An 18,547-nucleotide genomic window follows, 5' to 3' on the forward strand; every position below is an offset into this window, starting at 1 on the left:
GAATGTTTGTCGCTATATTCCCAAGCCGACGGGATTCGGGAATCGATTTGATTCTTTAAACCCCAATCTCCACCCAACGCTTCTCCTAACAGGAAGCGCAACTGCAGCTGCGAGTCGGGAGGCGCTTGCAGCTCTGCCTACCTGTGGGGCACCCGGCCGGCCGGCCGCCGGGGCGCTTGGGCACCGGTCCTGTCCACCTTGGGCACGAGTCTTGCACCGGCCCCGGCCCCGGCCCAGCCCCGCTTGCAAAGACTGCGTTTGAAAGCTCAGCAGGTCCTGGCCGGCGAGCTGGTTTCCCTCACGGAACTGACCTCCGCCCGCAGCCCCGCGCGCGGCCTGCGCCCCCGCGCCTACCCCTCCTCGCTGCCGATGAACCAAGTTCTGGGAAGGGGGGCGGCAATAACAACTTAAAAGAAGCCTTGTACTAGCCGCGCGCCTCAAATGACGACGCTAAAGTCGTTACGAAGGCCACCAGAACTGCTTCCCTTCCCGTTTGCAGCCCTCCGCCGGCTCGGCCCAACCGGCTGGAGCCACTGCCCTCTCCAGCAGCCCACCGCTAGCTCTCCCAGGGCTGCGGGCGCCCCGCCACGCGAGCTCCGGTGCGCACGCGCGGCCGGGGGCAGGTGGGCGGACCCTCCCCTGGGTGCGGCGGTGTGCGCCTGCGCGGATCCCGGCGGTCGGGCCCAGCCGCAGCCGCGGGGTGGCGGGCGGTTGCCGTGGGACCCGCCCGGCCCCTCCTTCCCTCTTCCCCGCCCCCACTGCCCGCGCCCGGGAGACGCAGCGGCCGACCCCGGCCCTCCCCGCCCTCTGGCCGGCCCGCGCTGCAGCCGGTGACCCGGGAGGTGGCGGCGCCGCTCCAAGATGTCGCAGACGGCCATGTCCGAGACCTACGGTAGGAGGCCCGGGCCGGGCGGGGCCGCAGACCGGGGTCTGGGGCCGGCGCTTCCCCGGGCTGGCGGCGGGGGTCGGGGAAGGCGGGCGGCGCGGACGCGGGCGGCCTTCTCTCTTCCTGCCTGCCTCTCCTCCCCGTGACACCGTAGGATTTCTCCTTTCTTAATCCAACTTCAGGAGCGCTGGGCGGGGGGAGCCAGCTCGAGACTCGAGCCAGCTGCGATCTTGCTCCCAGCAAGGGACCTCAAGGGCTCAGGACGATGCCTCTATCTCAGCGTGTGCCTCCAAGGCTGCATTCTGACCTTTACTGATTTTCAGTACCTGGTCTTTCGGATTACACTGAAGAGCTGTTGGAGGCCTTTCAGCTCATTTGCCCTCGTCTTTCAATTTTTTTTTTTTAGCTCATTCTCACTTGCAAGGTGGCTCTTTATAAGCCTATCTTGTCCCTTCTTTAAGGACCTTTGAAGCAAAGCCCTGCCAAACCCTTGTTTCTCCTATCGAAGAGGTTCTCAACCTGTGGGTCGTGACCCCTTTTGGGTTGCCCAATTGATAACAGTAGCAAAATTACAGCTATGAAGTAGCAACGAAAATAATTTCATAGTTGAGGGGGCGTCACCACAACATGAGGAACTATATTAAAGGGTCATGGCATTAGGAAGGTTGGAGAACCACTGTCCTGTAGCATTCAGAGAAAAAAATCAAATATTTATTTGAATAAGTAAAAGCCTTCCCAATTTGGAGGCTGGCTACCAAGGCCAAGCACAATATCGTGTGGTTTTACTAGGTATCTGGGTTGAGTAAATGTTTACCAGTGTATGATCACACATTTCTGATGGATGCAATCTCAGATTCAGACTTTGATTGGGAGATTTGCAGTCTCCCAGAAAGGCTCAAGTCCAAAAGTGCATGCCTCCAACCAGGTCAGCCAGCCTCCATCAGGTCTGGCCTTTGGCTTCTGCAGTAACTATCCTCTCATTCCACAAATGACTGTGGAATCTCTCTGGGGCATGAGGCTAGGCTCCTTGGTGCTAGCCACTTTGCATCCAGCCAGGTGCTGGAGCTGAGAGGGCTTCTTGATTTCTTATCTCTTGCAGTCTAGTGGGAAATACGATGTTAATTAGGACACAAATGAATGAGCAATACATACCCAGTTACGTTCAGGAGAAATGTGATGTTGTAGAGGTGTGTTAGAAAGAAACCTGGCCTAGGTTGGGGAGTGTGGGCGGGTCAGCACGACAGCACCACAGAACAACATAGGCTGAGCCCGGAACCAAACTCACTGCCATCCAGGTGATTCTGACTCATAGCTACCCTGTAGGACAGAATAGAGCTGCCCTGTGGGCTTCCAGGACTATGTCTCTATAGAAGGAGGAAGCCTGATAACTCCTGAGAGCCCACCCAGCAACTCAACAAGGCTCTCACCAAACCCTAAAGCAGGGATGTCACGTGAAATCAATACCAGCTAAATCACACCCCTCACCCGAGACAATCGGTTTCAGCCATTCCATCCACTGACACTCAGCTGCCGTCAGGTTAGTTCTGACTCATAGTGACCCTGTAGGACAGCCCAAAGAAAAACCTGTCCTTGTGGGCAGTCTCTGAGACTTATCTTTACAGGAATAGAAAGCCTAGTCTCTCCTGTGGAGTGACTTATGGTTTCACACTGTTGACTTTCTGGTTAGTAGCCCAACACACAACCACTGGGCCACCTGGGCACCCAGACATCCCTTTAGGAGTGAGTTAATTAACTGTTTAAATATAGCAGGCCAGAAAAATATTTTTTAATAAAAATAAAAAATAAATCTAGCAGGCCAGTTTTAAAGTTGATATTTTATATGGTCTCTGAATGATGCTGTAAATATCAAAATAGCCCTTGGTAGGAAAAATAAGTTCCTTACTCCTACCCTAAAGGAAATGGAATTCCAATATGGACAGCCTGGAGGAGAGAGCTAAGGAAGAGGTTCAGAGACAAATAAGGCTCTCAGGCTGGCCTTGTGGTGTGTCTCCCAAGAGCAGTGAGAAGCCTTTGGTGGGTTAGTTAAGAGGTATGGCCAGAGTGCATTTGGTCTATCATACACTCTCTTCTTTGTGTCAGGATTAAGGGTTGGGCTAGAGTCCTGAGTTACCTGACATGGTGGCATAGTGGGTTATGCATTGGGCTGCTAATGTCAAGATCAACAGTTCGAAGCCACCAGTTCCAGAGAACGATGAGGCCTCCTCCTCCTCACAGTCTCAGAAACCCACCGGGCAGTTCTGCTCTGCCCTGTAGGGTGGCTGTGAGTCAGAATTGACTGGGGTAGCACTGAGTGTTTGTTTTAGATGTTTCCTCCTGCTAACTGCAGTCAGAGTTAAACACACCAGCAGTTCCGAGGGAGAACAATGAGAGTATCCACCCTGTAAAGATGTTCAACGTGGGAAACCCTCTGTAAGGTCACTAGGAGTTGGATTTGACTCGATGGCAGTGGATTTGGTTTCTTTGCGACATTTGGAGCATAGTGCCCTGTTCTTAGAAGGCATAGGAAAGCCTCCATGAGGCCACAGTTCCAAAGTGCTAGTATTGTTGGAGCTGGCAATACCTCTGTGAAGTACTGTATGCACTCGTACATAAGCCGACCCGAGTATAAGCCGAGGAACCTAATTATTACCTGGGAAACCAGAAAAACTGACTGACTCGAGTGTAAGCCTAGGGTGGAAAATGCAGAAGCTATTGGTGAGTTTCAATAATCAAAACAAATGAAAATAAAATTACTAAAAATTGAGACATCAGTGGGGTAATGTATTTAAATATGTACTTTAAATAAAAAACAAATAAAAGGACAAGTCATTTAACATTAGCAAACCAGCACAGTAAGTGGAAAATAGGTTCAACAAAAACAGTAAGGTATCAACAATGATACCTTAAGAGTACCATTCCCTGAGCTCAATCAGCAACCAAGCTAAAATGTAAAGAGTTAAAATCCTTCCAAACTGGATTCCTCGCCATCATCCGTATCCCAATGCAGAGCTTCAGCTGGTGTGAGGTCATCATAGACGCTGTCCTCACTGAGGTCATCGTCATCACCATCACTGCTGTCATTTTCATACAAAGCGCAGTCTTCACTGCCATCCATAGCATGACTAATACTACATTTCTGGAAGGCACGTCGCACCATGTCTTCTGGAATGTCTTCCCATGCATCTTGAACCCACTTTGCTATTAACTCTATGTCAGGCTTCATGAGATTTCCTCCGTTTGTTAGTTGGGCTTGGCCAGATGACATCCATTCATGCCACTGACCCGTGTATAAGCCAAGCCTGTTTTTCAACGCATTTTTTGTGCTGAAAAACTGGGCTTATTACACGAGTAATATACAGTATATCCTCGTGGTCCTGCTACCCTCTGTAACTGGTTCTAACTAGTCATGGGCTTCATAAGGATATGTACCTCAGACAAATGCTGACTACACTTTTACTTTGTTTTCAACTTCACTTTCCCCTTATTTTGTTGTTGTTTAACCTAAGTAAGGTACAGTGGCGAGGAGTGGAAAGTCTAAATGAGAAAATTGGGGTATTGGCTGGGAGAAGAGTCAGTCATTCACTAGCGGCAGGAGGACAGACTGGAAGAAGTCAGGAGATAGAGTCTGTAGCTTTGTTAGAATTGACCCCATGGCAGGGAGTGTGAGGGGTTTTTTGGTGGTGGTTCTTTTTTAAAATAAGGGTTTGTGCCTGGAGCTGCAGACCCAATTCATCAACTCCATATTAGAAAAAGAGATTTATTTAGAAGTAACACCGGCGGGGGACTGACAGCAACATGGGTTTTGATGATGGATTCTGATTTGGGATCAGAATATAATATATATGTTATATATATATATATTACATATAGTGAGTCACATTCTTTCCCAGGTGCTCTCCATTTAAAACTCCTCTCACAGGATAATCATAAGATGTCAGAAGCACTGGAGACCCAGTGTTGGGACTGGCCTGGTCTGACCCCAAGACACCCAGGCAAAACACTAAAGGCGTGTGGCAGAGCAACGGGTGACCAGAGCAGGATACGCCCGAGGGAGTGCAAAGGATAGACTTTGGGGCCAGAGCGTGGCACCCCATCAGACTTGACTGGAGGATAGGCCTAGAGGTCAAACATCAGACCTTGATCTATTTACAGGTTTTTTTTTCTTTTTAAATTAAAAAAATTTCTAATTAATATATTTTTTTATGGATCATTGGTTTTCTTTGTTGTTATCATTGTTGTGTTCTCTTTAGCTGTTCTGTCTTGCTATGCCTTGTTTTTTGGTGCAGATTATTATCTCTGCAGGTCTATCTAGATATGATAGGCTGGATGAACAGTCTGGAGGAGAAAACAGACCAATGGTTCTGGGGGGACACGGGAGAGGGGGAGGCAGGGGAAACAGGGTGGTGTTGACCAACCCAGGGACAAGGAAGCAACAAGTGATCCAAAATTAGTGGCAAGGAGGGTGTGAGAGGCCTGGTAGGGATTCAGCAAGGGCAGTGTAACTGAGAGAAAGTACTGAAACCCAAATGAAGGCTGAGCATGAGTGTGGGACAAGAGAAAAGTAACAGGAAATAGAGGAAAGAACTAGGAGGCAAAGGGCATTTATAGAGGTCTAAATACAGGCATGCACATATGTAAATATATGAAGATGGGGAAATAGATCTATGTGCATATATTTATAGGTTTAGTATTAAGGTAGCAGATGGATATCAGTCCTCCACTCAAGTACTTACTCAATGCAAGAACACTGTGTTCTATTAAATTGACATTCCATGATGCACAACTTCTCGACACGATCACTAAAAACAAGTGTGTGCATAAGCAAATGTGGTGAAGAAAGCTGATGGTGCCTGGCTATCAAAAGATATAGTGTCTGGGGTCTTAAAGGTTTGAAGATAAACAAGCGGCCATCTAGCTCAGAAGCAACAAAGCCCACATGGAAGAAGCACACCAGCCTGTGTGACCACGAGGTGTCGAAGAAATCAGGTATCGAGCATTAAAGAACAAAAAATCATGTCATTGTAAATGAGTGTGAGTGTGGAGTGGAGACCCAAAGCCCATCTGTAGGCAACTGGACACCCCCTTACAGAAGGGTCACAGGGAGGAGACGAGCCAGTCAGGGTGCAGGGTAGAAACAATGAAACATACAACTTTCCTCTAGTTCTTAAATGTCTCCCCCTAGCTTATAAAGGATATTATTGTGAAGGAAAAAAAAAAATGTCTCCCCCACACCCACACACACACACACACTATCATGATCCCAATTCTACCTTACACATCTGGCTAGACCAGAGGATGTACACTGACTGGTACAGATAGTAACTGGAAACACAGGGAATCCAGGACAGATGATCCCTTCTGGACCAGTGGTGAGAGTGGCGATACCAGGAGGGTGGAGGGAAGGAGGGGTAGAAAGGGGGAACCGATTACAAGGATCTACATATAACCTCCTCCCTGGGGGATGTACAACAGAAAAGTGGGTGAAGGGAGACATTAGACAATGTAAGACATGACAAAATAACAATAATTTATAAATTATCAAGGGTTCATGAGGGAGGGGGGAAAATGAGGAGCTGATATCAAGGGCTCAAGGAGAAAGCAAATATTTTTAGAATGATACATATTTTTACATTGCCACAACAAATGTATAAATGTGCTTGACACAGTGGATGTATATATGGATTGTGATGAGTTGTATGATCCCCCAATAAAATGATTAAAAAGAAAAGAAAAATTATTTTTTCAAAAACCAAACAAAGAGATGAGTTTGAAAAGTATTTTCAAGAATGGAATCACAGATGACAAATATATTAAGTGCAATGGGGAGTACTTTGAAGGTGTTAAAGTTGTTTTGTAAAAAAAAAAAAAAAAATACATAGCTTTGAAAAAAGAAAAAACCAGCCAGTGATTACAATGTGCGTTATTTCACTGTATCTGTCAACATTTGGCCATAGTAAAGTAGCCTTTCACCCTCTAAGGAGCCTTAGTGGTGCAGTAGGCCAAGCACAAAGTCAGTGGTACTGCATCAGAGGAAGAGGAGGCTGTCTGCTCCCATAAAGATTGATAGTCTGGAAAACACTATAGGGTCTCTGGGTGGTATTGACTTGATGACAGTGAGTTTTCTCTGATTTTTTATGGCTGGGTCGTAGTTTTTCTGAAGCTACTAATCATGGAAATGTCACTCCGTTTCTATAATGTTTATAATAAAAAATTGAAATCTTAGACAAATGGGAACGCTGAACCCACATCAGAATTTTTCTAAACTGAAACATGTTTCTCCCAATGTTAAATTTACAGCTTTCCTAAAGCCTTGATCTGTTGTTGTGACTTGAAATTTTCTTCAGGAACGCTGCTTCAGCCAGTTGAAATCTGGTTTATCATCTACTGGTTGCAAGTTATTCTTGATACTAAAAGCTGTCAGGCTAAACAATTCAAACATGTAGCCCCAAGTAAAGATGGTCAGAAAGAAGTTATAAAGTTTAATTGCTTGAGGGGAAATTTTTTTTAATGTTAAGGCAGCTTGAGAGTTAGGAAATGTAAGACAAATTTCTACAAATTGAAGTATACGCCTTTGACAGTGGAAACAGTGAAGCAGAAGGTTACCCAACTCTAGTTGCTTGTCCTATGCTTTGTTGTTATAGGGATATTCCTTTGGAGTGCAGCCAAGTTCATAAGCACTACGCCACCAGGGGTCCCTTATAGGAATATTCTTGATATTTTTATTTTATGTCAAAAACAGCCTGGTAATATGGTAATAGTATTAGAATTGTCAGAATGTTATCATGTAAAAACATATTACATAATTAGGTTTGTAGACAGTCAAAAGTGATAAAAATGAGGCTTGATAAAACAGATGGATAAGGAAGATATTGTAGATAAAAGTAAATAGAATCTATAAAGTTGCCTGGTATGGTAAAGTATAAAGTAACTTGCTTTAGAGAACTCGGAGATATTTATCAACATCTGCAGCCTGAAACTTGCCCTCAAGATTACTCAGAATTATAGTGAATGGAAAGTGGAAACAGGAAAGGATTGTTGAAAAAAACATAGCCTTGGCGATAGACACAGTATCAAAGATCGCATGATACAATATTGCCAGACTAATGGCTTATTCACTACAGATACCTTTTTTTCAGCAACATAGACAGCAATTATATGTGTGGACCTCACCAAATGGAGTACACGAGAATCCAATTGACTATATTTGTGGGAAAGCTGAATATCATCCATCCGAATCTGGACAGGGACAAACTTTGGAACACCATCAATTACTCTTATACTGGCTCAAATTGAAGCTAAAGAGAATGAAAGCAAGTCCTTGAGAGCCAAAGCATGATCTTGAGTATATCCCACCTGAATTTAGAGATCATCTCAAGAATAGATTTGATGCATGGAATGACTGTAGACCCAAAGAATTTGGATGACATCAAGAATGTCATACGTAGGAAACAGAAGGATTTCTCCCAAGTTGTCTCCCCCAAATATATGCCAAACTTAGCTGCTTGCTACACGTGGCGAATGACTAAACACTTGGGGGTCAACAGAAGTAGGTCAGGGGTTATTCTCCCTAAGGGTTATCAGCCATCTAGAGCAAGCAGTCACCACTGTTTATCCCACAAGTAGGACCCATTCCCTTCTGATAAGGATAGTAGTTGACTGTTTCCTTGTAGGAGACCCCAGCGAGGTCAAGCCCACCCAAGGGTGACCAAGGTTAGTCCACCATCATGAATTTAGGGTCCACCCATCTTGTTACATGTATACCTCTAGTCCCTCCCATCCTTATGGGCACACCCCTAGCTCATCCCCTTCCTGTCACGCTTATGCCTATCGTACATCCCTTTCATATGATGTGTATGCCTATTGTACTGCCCCTTCCTGTGACGTGTGGTTACTGTAATCACGCCCCCCCCCCCCAAAAAAAATGATAACCCTTGGTTAGCAATAAAGTTGGACTCTCCTGCTCTCGCTCTGGGAATCTCTCCACATAAACCACCAAGTGGGACTGAGGTGAGCATGCTACCATGAATTGTGTCTGACTCCATTACTTCAATCTCCTATCTCCCATGCTCTCTATGACATCACTGTAATCTTATTATTGCTGTACAATTGTGCCTACCGGACCTGTGATGATTTGTTGGGGGCCCTCCTTTCCCCCGCGATCATATATGAAGAAACCAAAAAGGTCACTAAAAAGATAGAGAAAAATAACAAAGTGGATGTGAGAAGACATTTTGCAACTTGTTTTGGAATGTAAAGTATCTAAAGCAAATGGAAGAAATTAAGTACAATAGCGGAACAAAAGATCTCAGGGTAGTAGCTCAAGAAGAAAATATTATAAGGAAATATGCAAAGACTTAGAAAGCCACAAGGGAAGAATGTGCTTGGTATTTCTCAATGTGAAAGAATTAGGGGGGGGGGGGAAATTCAAGCCTCAAGTTGCAATACTAAAAGATCTCATGGGCAACATATTGGCTGACTCAGGAGGTATTGAAAAATAAATGAAAGTCACTGTACCAAAAAGAACTGGTTGGTGTTCACCCACCCATTTTAGGAAGTGATGCATGATTAAGAATTGATAGTATTCATTGGCCATATTTGGAAGAAGAGGCCCAAGTTTCACTGAAGTGATTGTAAAAATCAAGGCCCTAGAATTGACAAAATAATTGAGGGGTTTCAGCAAATGGTGCAGTGCAGGAAGTGCTCACTCATCTATACCAAGTACTTTGCAACACAGCTGTCTAACCCTATGGGAGAGGTCCATATCGGAGCCCATTCCAAAGGTGACACAACAATGTGGGAAATATCTAACAATATTATTGATACAATATGCTAACACATTTTGCTGGAGGTCATAAAAAATGCTGTAAGAGTGCATTGGCAGAGAGCTGCCAGACGTTCAAGCTGGGTCAAGAGAATGTGTGTGTGTTAGACTCGGTTGACTAGAGACACAAAGCCAGTAGCACTCTTATGTGTGTAAGAAAGGGCTGTGTACCAAGAAGTAATTCTATATCGAGAAAATATCCCAGCCAAGTCCAACTTAAGTCTGATATGAGTCCATAAGTCCTTCAGACTCATGCAACCACATGCAATAATTGCAGAGTGCAGGAAGATCACAGACTGGTGGGTGCAAAGTTACGTGGATCCAAGGTTGGTGGAAACATGGGTTCCCTGGGTGGTCAGCAAGCAGAAAGGTAAAGGCAGAGAGGGAGAGGTGATCAGGAGCCTCCCTCTGAGAAGACCACACCCACAAGGAGGCCGTTCAGGCTATATGACCTGACTGACAGGTTGGATCCCACCCGTACACTTTTATATATCTTCAAGTTGACATAAAATTAACCATCAGAATATGGAATGAGGCTTCTCACTGCTGGCATCATGTAGAGCTTGGCTGAAAGCAAGAGAATACCAGAAGACATTCAATTGTGTGGATCATAACAAAATGTGGGTAGCATTGGAAACAGTGGGAATTCAAAGCACTGACAGTCTGCATCTAATCAGCTCCCATGTGATGCAGCTGGATCCAAAGACCACATTTGAGGAGTATTCAATGCAGGAGAAAGATGGGGCTTTCTACTCCCATAAAGATTTACAGTCTTGAATAGCCACGTGGGTAGTTCTATGTCCTGTAGGGTCGCTGTGAGTCAGAATCAACTGGATGGTAGTTGAAAACAAAACTATATAATGCCCCATGCCATAGAACGTGGGGGTGGGGTGGGGAGAGGAGAATTGTTCTTTGAAGAAGCAAAAATCATAGGATTGAACCTATTGTCATTGACCCAGTTCGGCCGCGTGGCGATCCCACGTGTCACTGAGTAGAACGTAAGTTTTGCTTGACTACACTTGTTATGGAAGTAGATCGCCGGGTTTAATTTTGTGGTGCTGTTGTGTGAATTCATACTGCCAGCCTTTAAGTGAGTAGTCAAGTGGAAGCTTTTTCTGATTTTCCACGGTCATTTGAACTATAAAGCACTTGATTTTTTTTCCCCTGTGACTCTATTTCGGACATGCTGATGACTCCTAAATCTTTAATTCTAAGTAAAAATCACAGAAGCTAAGGATTTTCAACTTCCTTTCTCACTTCTCCGCCTGGATCCCTAGTTTGTCCCCAAGCAGCTGGAATCCAGTATATTTGCTGTGTGAGCGTTTGGTTGAGCTGACAGCAGAGTGAGGATTGCAGGCATGCTGTGTACTTTAGAAGAGGCGAGGACACGTTGCACGTTGGCTGGGAGGTGCTCACGCAGTGACTGTGATCCTGCCAGTTACTTTGCAGCTCGTTGCAGGCGCTGCACACGCATCCTGGAGCAGCGCCTGCGTACTCAGGCTCTGAGAGAGCATTGCTCCCTGTGAGAATAGGAAAAGGACGTAGTGGTGATAAACTAAGCAGGACATAGTAAGATTCATTGGAGGTCTAGACTGCTAATAATCTTTGCCACCGCTTCACTGGGAAATTGTGATGATTTAATTAGATGTTGTTCCCAAAGTTTTTTGAGTTCCTTGAGAAACAGTTTTATGTAGGCACGCCATGGCTTTTACTTTTAAATTATGAATGGTAATAACTTCTCCGGGACCATACTACCACGGTCTTTTTCTTTGGGATGGTGACAGGAGGGGTACACTTTGGATTGAATCATCTATAACTATTTTTTTGGCCAGGTCCAGTACTGGAAATTCACCTTTATGTATAATCAGGCAAGCGTGTTGATAATATTTTATTAGATCTCCTCAGTTCTGTCACCTGTCACCAGTAGTTCTTTTCGTACTAAAATATTGCAGTTTAGAGCCTAGGGGTTGGCCAGGTTCACTCACCTGGTGAGTCCTGTGTTTCACTGAGATTTTAATTAGAAGAATCTCTCCGGACAATAGTGTCAGGGGTTCATCCAGACTCTGTGGCTTCAGAAAGTCTGGAGAGTACAGTGTGATGGAGTGAATTGTCTTACTAGGGCTTTTCTACCCAAGTCTCTAACTTCCACCAAATGGTTGGGTGGTACGATGCGAACAGGATGTGGGTAACACCCATAGCAAGGAGTGTGTGTGTGTGTGTGTGTGTGTGTGTGTGTGTGTGTGTGTGTGTGTGTGTGTGTGTGTAAGAAAGAGCTTTATATCAAAGAGTAATTGTATATTAAAAAAATCCTTGATCTAGACTGGGCTGGGATTGGTTGATTTTTGAGCCATCTCTGAAAATCTAGAGAGCCTTAGAGAAGAGCATGTTTAAGATCTCTGAAGTAGTGGAGGCGGCCAAGACCAGCTGCATCACAAACTGGCACAGACTCAGAGAAGCAGAGCTAAGACTACAGGGTCTCTTCTCATTATCTTCCTTGAGATCTCTGGGACACAGTGACAGTGTTCTGGCCAACTGCCCCACGGAAGCAAAGGCCAAAGGACCAAGTGCCTGGGAGGCTGAGAAGTGGAGAAAAACTTGGCTACTGGCTGAGGAGACCAATGACTTGACGTGTGACCGCCCATTAACTTCCCTAATAAGCCCCCTTAGTTGTAAAGTTATTGTCTGTGAGTCTTGTGTGGCCATTGAAAGGATTGGAACCTAGCACAGCTGCAGAGTGGTGTGGGAGGAATGGTTGGTGCCAGAATAAGTATGGAGGATTCGTCATGGAGGCTTGTCTGCCTCATGGCACCAGGGAAGCCAGAGGAAGTCAGCTATGTCCACCTCTAAGCTATTTATAGCATGTGTGATCATTTGAAATTCTGTATATTTCCCCCCTTTTAATGAGGAATATTCAATAGACTCTGATTAAAATGGTGTTTAACAGCCAGATACCATCAGTTCTTAAGTCTCATGGAGGCAATTAGCCAAACATTCCACATCCTGTGAGTCCTGTTTTTCCTTCCTTCTGCTCCTAGTGAAGAGAGACCGACCACTTGTGCCCTCGATAGCCACTTGCGGACTTTAAAGACCCAAGCACTCTCTATGCCGTGAGCTTACAGCCATGGAGTCAACACTGACTCACAGTGACCCTACAGGAAATGGTAGGAACTGCCCCTTGTGAGTTTCCAAGACTAACTGTCTACGGGGATAGAAAGCCCTGTCCTTCTTCCAAAGAGCTGCTGGTGGTTTCAAACTGCCAACCCTGCAAATCACAGCCCAATGCATAACCACTACACCACCAGGGTTCCTATGCAGTGCACTAGGAAGTAGGAAAGAAGCACTAAACACATTATTACTAGACCAATTAACTGGATGTCCCCTGAAACCATAACTTTAAAATTCCAAACCAAGGAACCAAATTCTATTAAATTTTTGTTTATGTAGAAGCAATCTCAACAACTACTCCTTTTTTCTGTAGGTCAAGTGGATCTGTCACACATCTTTTTCCAATCCAGCTTTTTAATGGTGCAATTTAGTGGCAATGGGCAACAGCGAGTCTTCTTATAAGAGTGCCAGCTTTTTTGACTGATTATAATTAGACTTTGGTCCCTTTTCAAGTGAAATTGATTTCACCAAGATTGCTGATGGCCAAATAAAGCAAATACTGTCCAGCTTCTATCTTGCGTAGGTTCGCTTTTCATATTTGGCTGCCTGTGAGAGCTGCCTTCCAAGTCATTCACCTGGTTGACCCAAAGTATTCGACCTCTCCCTGCAGCTGTATTATTTGACCTTCAAATGTGTTCCTTTGCAGACCCTGTTGTATTCCTCTTAGTTCTTGGTGCCACCGAGTAACTGGTTCCCTAGTTCAGAAACCCAGGGATTATTTTCAGAATAATACCACCCTCCCCAAACGAATGGGCACTCTCAAGCTCCATACCTCTTCTGTCATGAAGTCAAACGATTTTAAATCAATAAATCAATACTTCAGACAAAGGCAGCATCCTGCTTCTTTTCTGATCTGTGGAAAACTTTAAAAACACAACAACTCCTTGGGAGTGAAATGAGGAAAACAAAGGGTGTTATGGTTTATCTACTGAATCTGATTGCTGTGGACCGGTGGTTGAGTGAGTTGCGCTGTGCCATATTACCCAGTCCGTTTTCTGGCTCCTTCCCTGCTGTCTGGTTGCCCTTGCTGGCAGTGGTTGATTGTCATTGTGCCTGGAGCTCAGTCCCACTTCACTATGTGATTTCTAATCCTCAGTTGTTGTCTGTGATACTAGATTATACTGATGGTTTGAAATGAGTGCACAAAGGAATCCTTCAGTTGCAATTAAGTGCATCAGTGACCTTTAACCCTTTGGCATTGCTTTCCTTATTTCAGTGGCTTGGAGGCTTTTTGTTTTTCCTGCTCTGTTTTGTTTGTATTCTGTCTGGTTGACATTTACCCAAGACAGATTTCTAATTATTTGTTACCTCCCCTTTAACATTTCTCCAATGAAAAAAAGTAAATGTATACCAGTAGAATATAAACACAGATTTTCTGCTTTAGATGATCTTTCCTATAATCTTCAAGCTTTTTGTATTCCTTAGGAAACGTTCACTGGGTGGATATAGCATTGGACATTGGATGAAAACTAATTTTTTGTGTGATTTTGAGTCTCCAAATTAATACCCAGTTATATATATTTTTAAATCCTAGGTAAAGTAGACACAGTTCCTTTTAATTCACAGTTACCTCAGTACAACCTAACTAAAAAAATTTCTTTATTAACTACTCTAAATATGACAGCAGTTGTGCATTACTTACTGTTTTCTGAAATAGAACTCTTTGTGATTTGGTTGTTGTGTGCACCACATATTATAATCTGGTCCTGCTTTTCATGTAAGCCTCTGGAACAACCTTCAAACGTGCCTGCTTGGTATGGGGGGGTGGGATTTGATAAACTTCAAATTGCTGAGAGGGACTTGCTTTTAGTGTTTACCCCTCAGTTAATATCATTAGCAATTCCCCATCGCTGAGTCAAGTCCCTCAGCTTCTCCTTAGCCCAGTAGCTTTCAGTGGAGCCTTCTGTTAACAACTTGAAGCTTTTTTCTTTGTCTTTGAGAATTGTCTGATTGTCGAGTGAGACATGCCCTAAATTGCAAGCAGTAGCATTCGCTGATTTTCCAAACCTTTTGCTTCACTTCCAAATTAATAATTATCTCGCTGCTGCTATCCTTAGCACTGGTTTTTGTTGCACTTGGGAGCCCTGCTGTGCTTACAGTGAGCGTTTGGAAGGAAGAGTAAAGAGGATTGACCCCTCAGCAGTCAAGAGACACAGTCAAGTGCACAAGACTGGCTGCTGCTGCCCGGAGTCAGAGCATGCACCAGTATTGAAGGGGGTAGCCAGAAACACCCAGTGCTCATTTGATCTGTTGATGGGGGGGGGGGTGTGGAGACAGACCATTTGGAGTTCATTTCACCAGGTCAGACTGTTCCTCAAGCTTTCTATTTAGAGGTTCTGAAAAGATTGCATAATAGTGTATGACAAAAAAGGCCGGATTTGTGGCACATGGGGACTCATTTTGCCTCCACAACAATGCACCTGCTTAGGCAGCCATCTCAGTGTGTCAGTTTTTGGCAAAAAACCAACATGCCTCTCTTGCCCCGTGCACCTTACTCACCTGGCCTCGCTCCATGCAACTTCTTTTTGTTTCCTCGGATGAAGACAGACATGAAAGGACAGCAATTTGGTGACTTAGAAGAGGTGAAAAAAAACGAGATGAGTTTGAAAAATGTTTCCAAGAATGGAATCACAGATTTGACAAATATATTAATACTCTCCATTAAGAGAGTACTTTGAAAGGTGATAAGGAAGGTTTTTTAAAAAAATTAAATACATAGCTTTGAGGGGAAAAAATCCGGTTTTTTGGGAGGGGGGTACCCCCTCGTGTGTATAACTTTTAAATAGAAAATACCATACATACATAAGCTAAATATATTATAGTGTTTATTATGACAGTCAAGACATACATATTATAGATTTTATATCTATACACAAGTAGTGTGTATATATATATATGTATATATACACACACACACACACACACACACATATATATCCATCCATCCAACTTGGAAGAAGTACAGCCAGAGGGCCCCTTAGAGTCAAGGATGGCCAGACTTTGTCTTATATTCTTGGGAGAAGGACATCATGCTTGGTAAGTAGTGGGGCAGTGAAAAATAGGAAACTTCTCCAGGGGGTGGACTGACACAGTGGGCTCAAGCATAATAGGAACAGTTGTGAGGATGGCGCAGGACTGGGCAGTGTGAAAATCTGTTTTGTATAAGGTCGCTGTGGGTCAGAGCCAACTCTGATGGCACCTAGCAGCAATAGTATCATTGTACTCCAGCAGTGCGGTCATGTTATTTACAAGGGACATGGATACATATATTGTGAGTGGGAAATGTATGTTTGCTGCCGCCAATTTTCCCATCAGAATTTCTGAACTCCATTATAATCTTGTGCGACCACAGACATATATGCGTTTACACATAAAGTATGTAACTGTACTGGCCACGTTATACAGTGTACACATAAGGTATTAGATAAACACATGGTACATGTGTATGTACTTCAACTTAACATGGGGGTTGGGGGGAGCTCCATAGATAATAAACACAAAATAAATCAGTGAGCCCAGTGCAGATTCTGTTAGCCTCACTGTTATGGGAGCATGGTACTTGAGGCATGACTGCAAGGAACTAACAGACCTTCACTACAAGGATCCCCGTTTTCTCTTTTGTAGCCATATTAACTTCCTCAAGTCCTCTAGAAAGCACTACAGCCTCGCTGCCATCAAGTTGACTCCGACTTAGCCTGTAACTGCCCCTGTGGGTGTGGGAGACTAACTTTACAGGAGGAGACAGCCTCATCTTTCCCCTGCAGGTTGATTGGTGATTTCCAACTGCTGACCTTGTGATTAGCAGACCAACATGTAGCCCAGTATGCTACCAGGGCTCCTGGCCCTGTCCTCCTGGTAACCAATTACTACCTCTTTTCTATGTCTCCCTCCCCCCCCCCCCCCTCCGCCACAAGCATGCAATATAAATGGAATTATTTATTGGATAACCATGGGGGGTTACCATTGTGTGTTTACGTAGTGTAACTCTCTGGAAAGTTATCCCAGCTGCAGTATCAACAGTTTGTTCCTTTTTCTTGCCAAATACTCCATGGCATGAATGTGCCGCAGTTTGCTTGACCACTCACCTGGTGAAGGACGTCTGGGTTGTTGTCAGTTTGGAGTTATAAAGAATGCTGCTCTGAACATTCATAGGCAGGTTTTATGGTGAGCGTTCCAGCTACCACCTAGTCAGTCCAGTTCATGACTACCCCACACGTGGCAGGATAGTGCGATAGAGCTCCACGGGGGTTTTGCATGGCTGGTTTTGCAGAATCAGTTCCATGCTCTTTCTTCCATGGTGCTTCCTGAGGGTACTTAGAGCACCAGCCTTTGGGGTGTGCAGAGAAGGACATTCATCATTGCACTCCCCAGGGACTCTGGGTAAACATAAGCTTCCATTCCTCTGAAATACATACTCAAGAATGCAATTGCTGGTCATATGATAGTTGCATATTTCGTTTTTGAAGAGACTGTCAAATGGTTTTCTAGAATGGCATTTTGTATTCCCACCAGCAATTTCTGAGAATCTCAGTTGTACTTCCTCAGCAGCTTATGGATGACCAGTCTTGTCAGTATTTTCTATTTTAGTTATCTTAATAGGTTTGCAGGAAGATCTCACCATGGTTTTCATTTTTGTAGTGGCTAGTGATGTTAAGCATATTTTCATGTTCATACTTGCCATCCCTATATTCCCGTAGTGAAGTGTCTGTTCAAATATTCTGCTCAGTTTTTAATTGGGTTATTTTCTTACTGTATGTTTTTGAGAGTTCTTTATATATTTTAGATAAAAGTCCCTTTGTTGGATAAGTTTAGTAAAATTTTTCTCTCAGTCGGTGGCTTTTTTTAAAATTCTTATAACAGTCTTCTGTAGATCGAGTTTTAAACTTCAGTGAAATCTAGTTTATCCTTTTTTAAAAATATGAGTCATTCTTTGGTGTCAAGTCCTTGCTTAATCCTAAATGACCAAAACAGAACTCAATGCTGTCACGTCAATTCTGACCGATAGCAGCCCCGAACGTTCTCATATATTTTTTCTAACAATTTTTAATTTTCTCTTTTAGTTAAGTCTGTGATCCATTTTGAGTTAATTTATGCATAAAATGTGAGATTTAGATCAAGGTTCTTTTTTTTGGGGTGGGGGGCTGACCAAATGCTCCAGCACCATTTGCTAAATTACTTGTTTCTTTGTCAAAAATTGGTTGAGCATGTTTTTTGTTAGTCTGTTTCTGACTACCGATTCTGTCCCATTGACAAATGGATTCTTCATTACTAATACTATACAATTGTGATTGCTATAGCTATGTAGTAAGTCTTGAAATCAAGTGGATTGATTTCCTATTTTCTTTTTCAAAATTCATTTTCTCCTATTTCATTACTTTGCCTTTTAAAATTATCTTGGTTTTAGTTACAAACATGTGCTGGAATTTTGTTTTGTGTTTCATTAAAGCTATGTGTCAACTTGGGGAAAATTGGCCTCACATTTAAACTTTTTATTCCTTTAATCAACGTATAATGTTTAATATGCAAGTGCTGTACAGTTGGGTTAGCCCTAAGTATTTTTTGAGTGATTACAAGTAGTATTTTTTTAATTGTAGGATCATGCTCTTATAAGCACCAGAAGCTTTACGTAAAAACATGCTAGATGATCTGAAATTCTACCTTGCAAGTCTGAATAG

At 43.8% G+C, this 18,547-nt stretch overlaps 1 protein-coding gene across 1 annotated transcript in view; it reads left to right on the forward strand.

Annotated features, from left to right (window-relative positions):
• Positions 1–682: 682 nt before the first annotated feature.
• RAB4A (RAB4A, member RAS oncogene family) overlaps positions 683–18,547 on the forward strand; it is a 57,455-nt gene continuing 39,590 nt past the window's right edge. Inside the window, exon 1 of the mRNA XM_075531709.1 lies at positions 683–892. Within this exon, the coding sequence (XP_075387824.1) occupies positions 862–892 (31 nt within the window). The 5' untranslated portion in view covers positions 683–861. The remainder of the gene's footprint in view (positions 893–18,547) is intronic.

Source organism: Tenrec ecaudatus, chromosome 1 (genome assembly GCF_050624435.1).
Source record: "Tenrec ecaudatus isolate mTenEca1 chromosome 1, mTenEca1.hap1, whole genome shotgun sequence".
Lineage (NCBI taxonomy): Eukaryota > Metazoa > Chordata > Mammalia > Afrosoricida > Tenrecidae > Tenrec > Tenrec ecaudatus.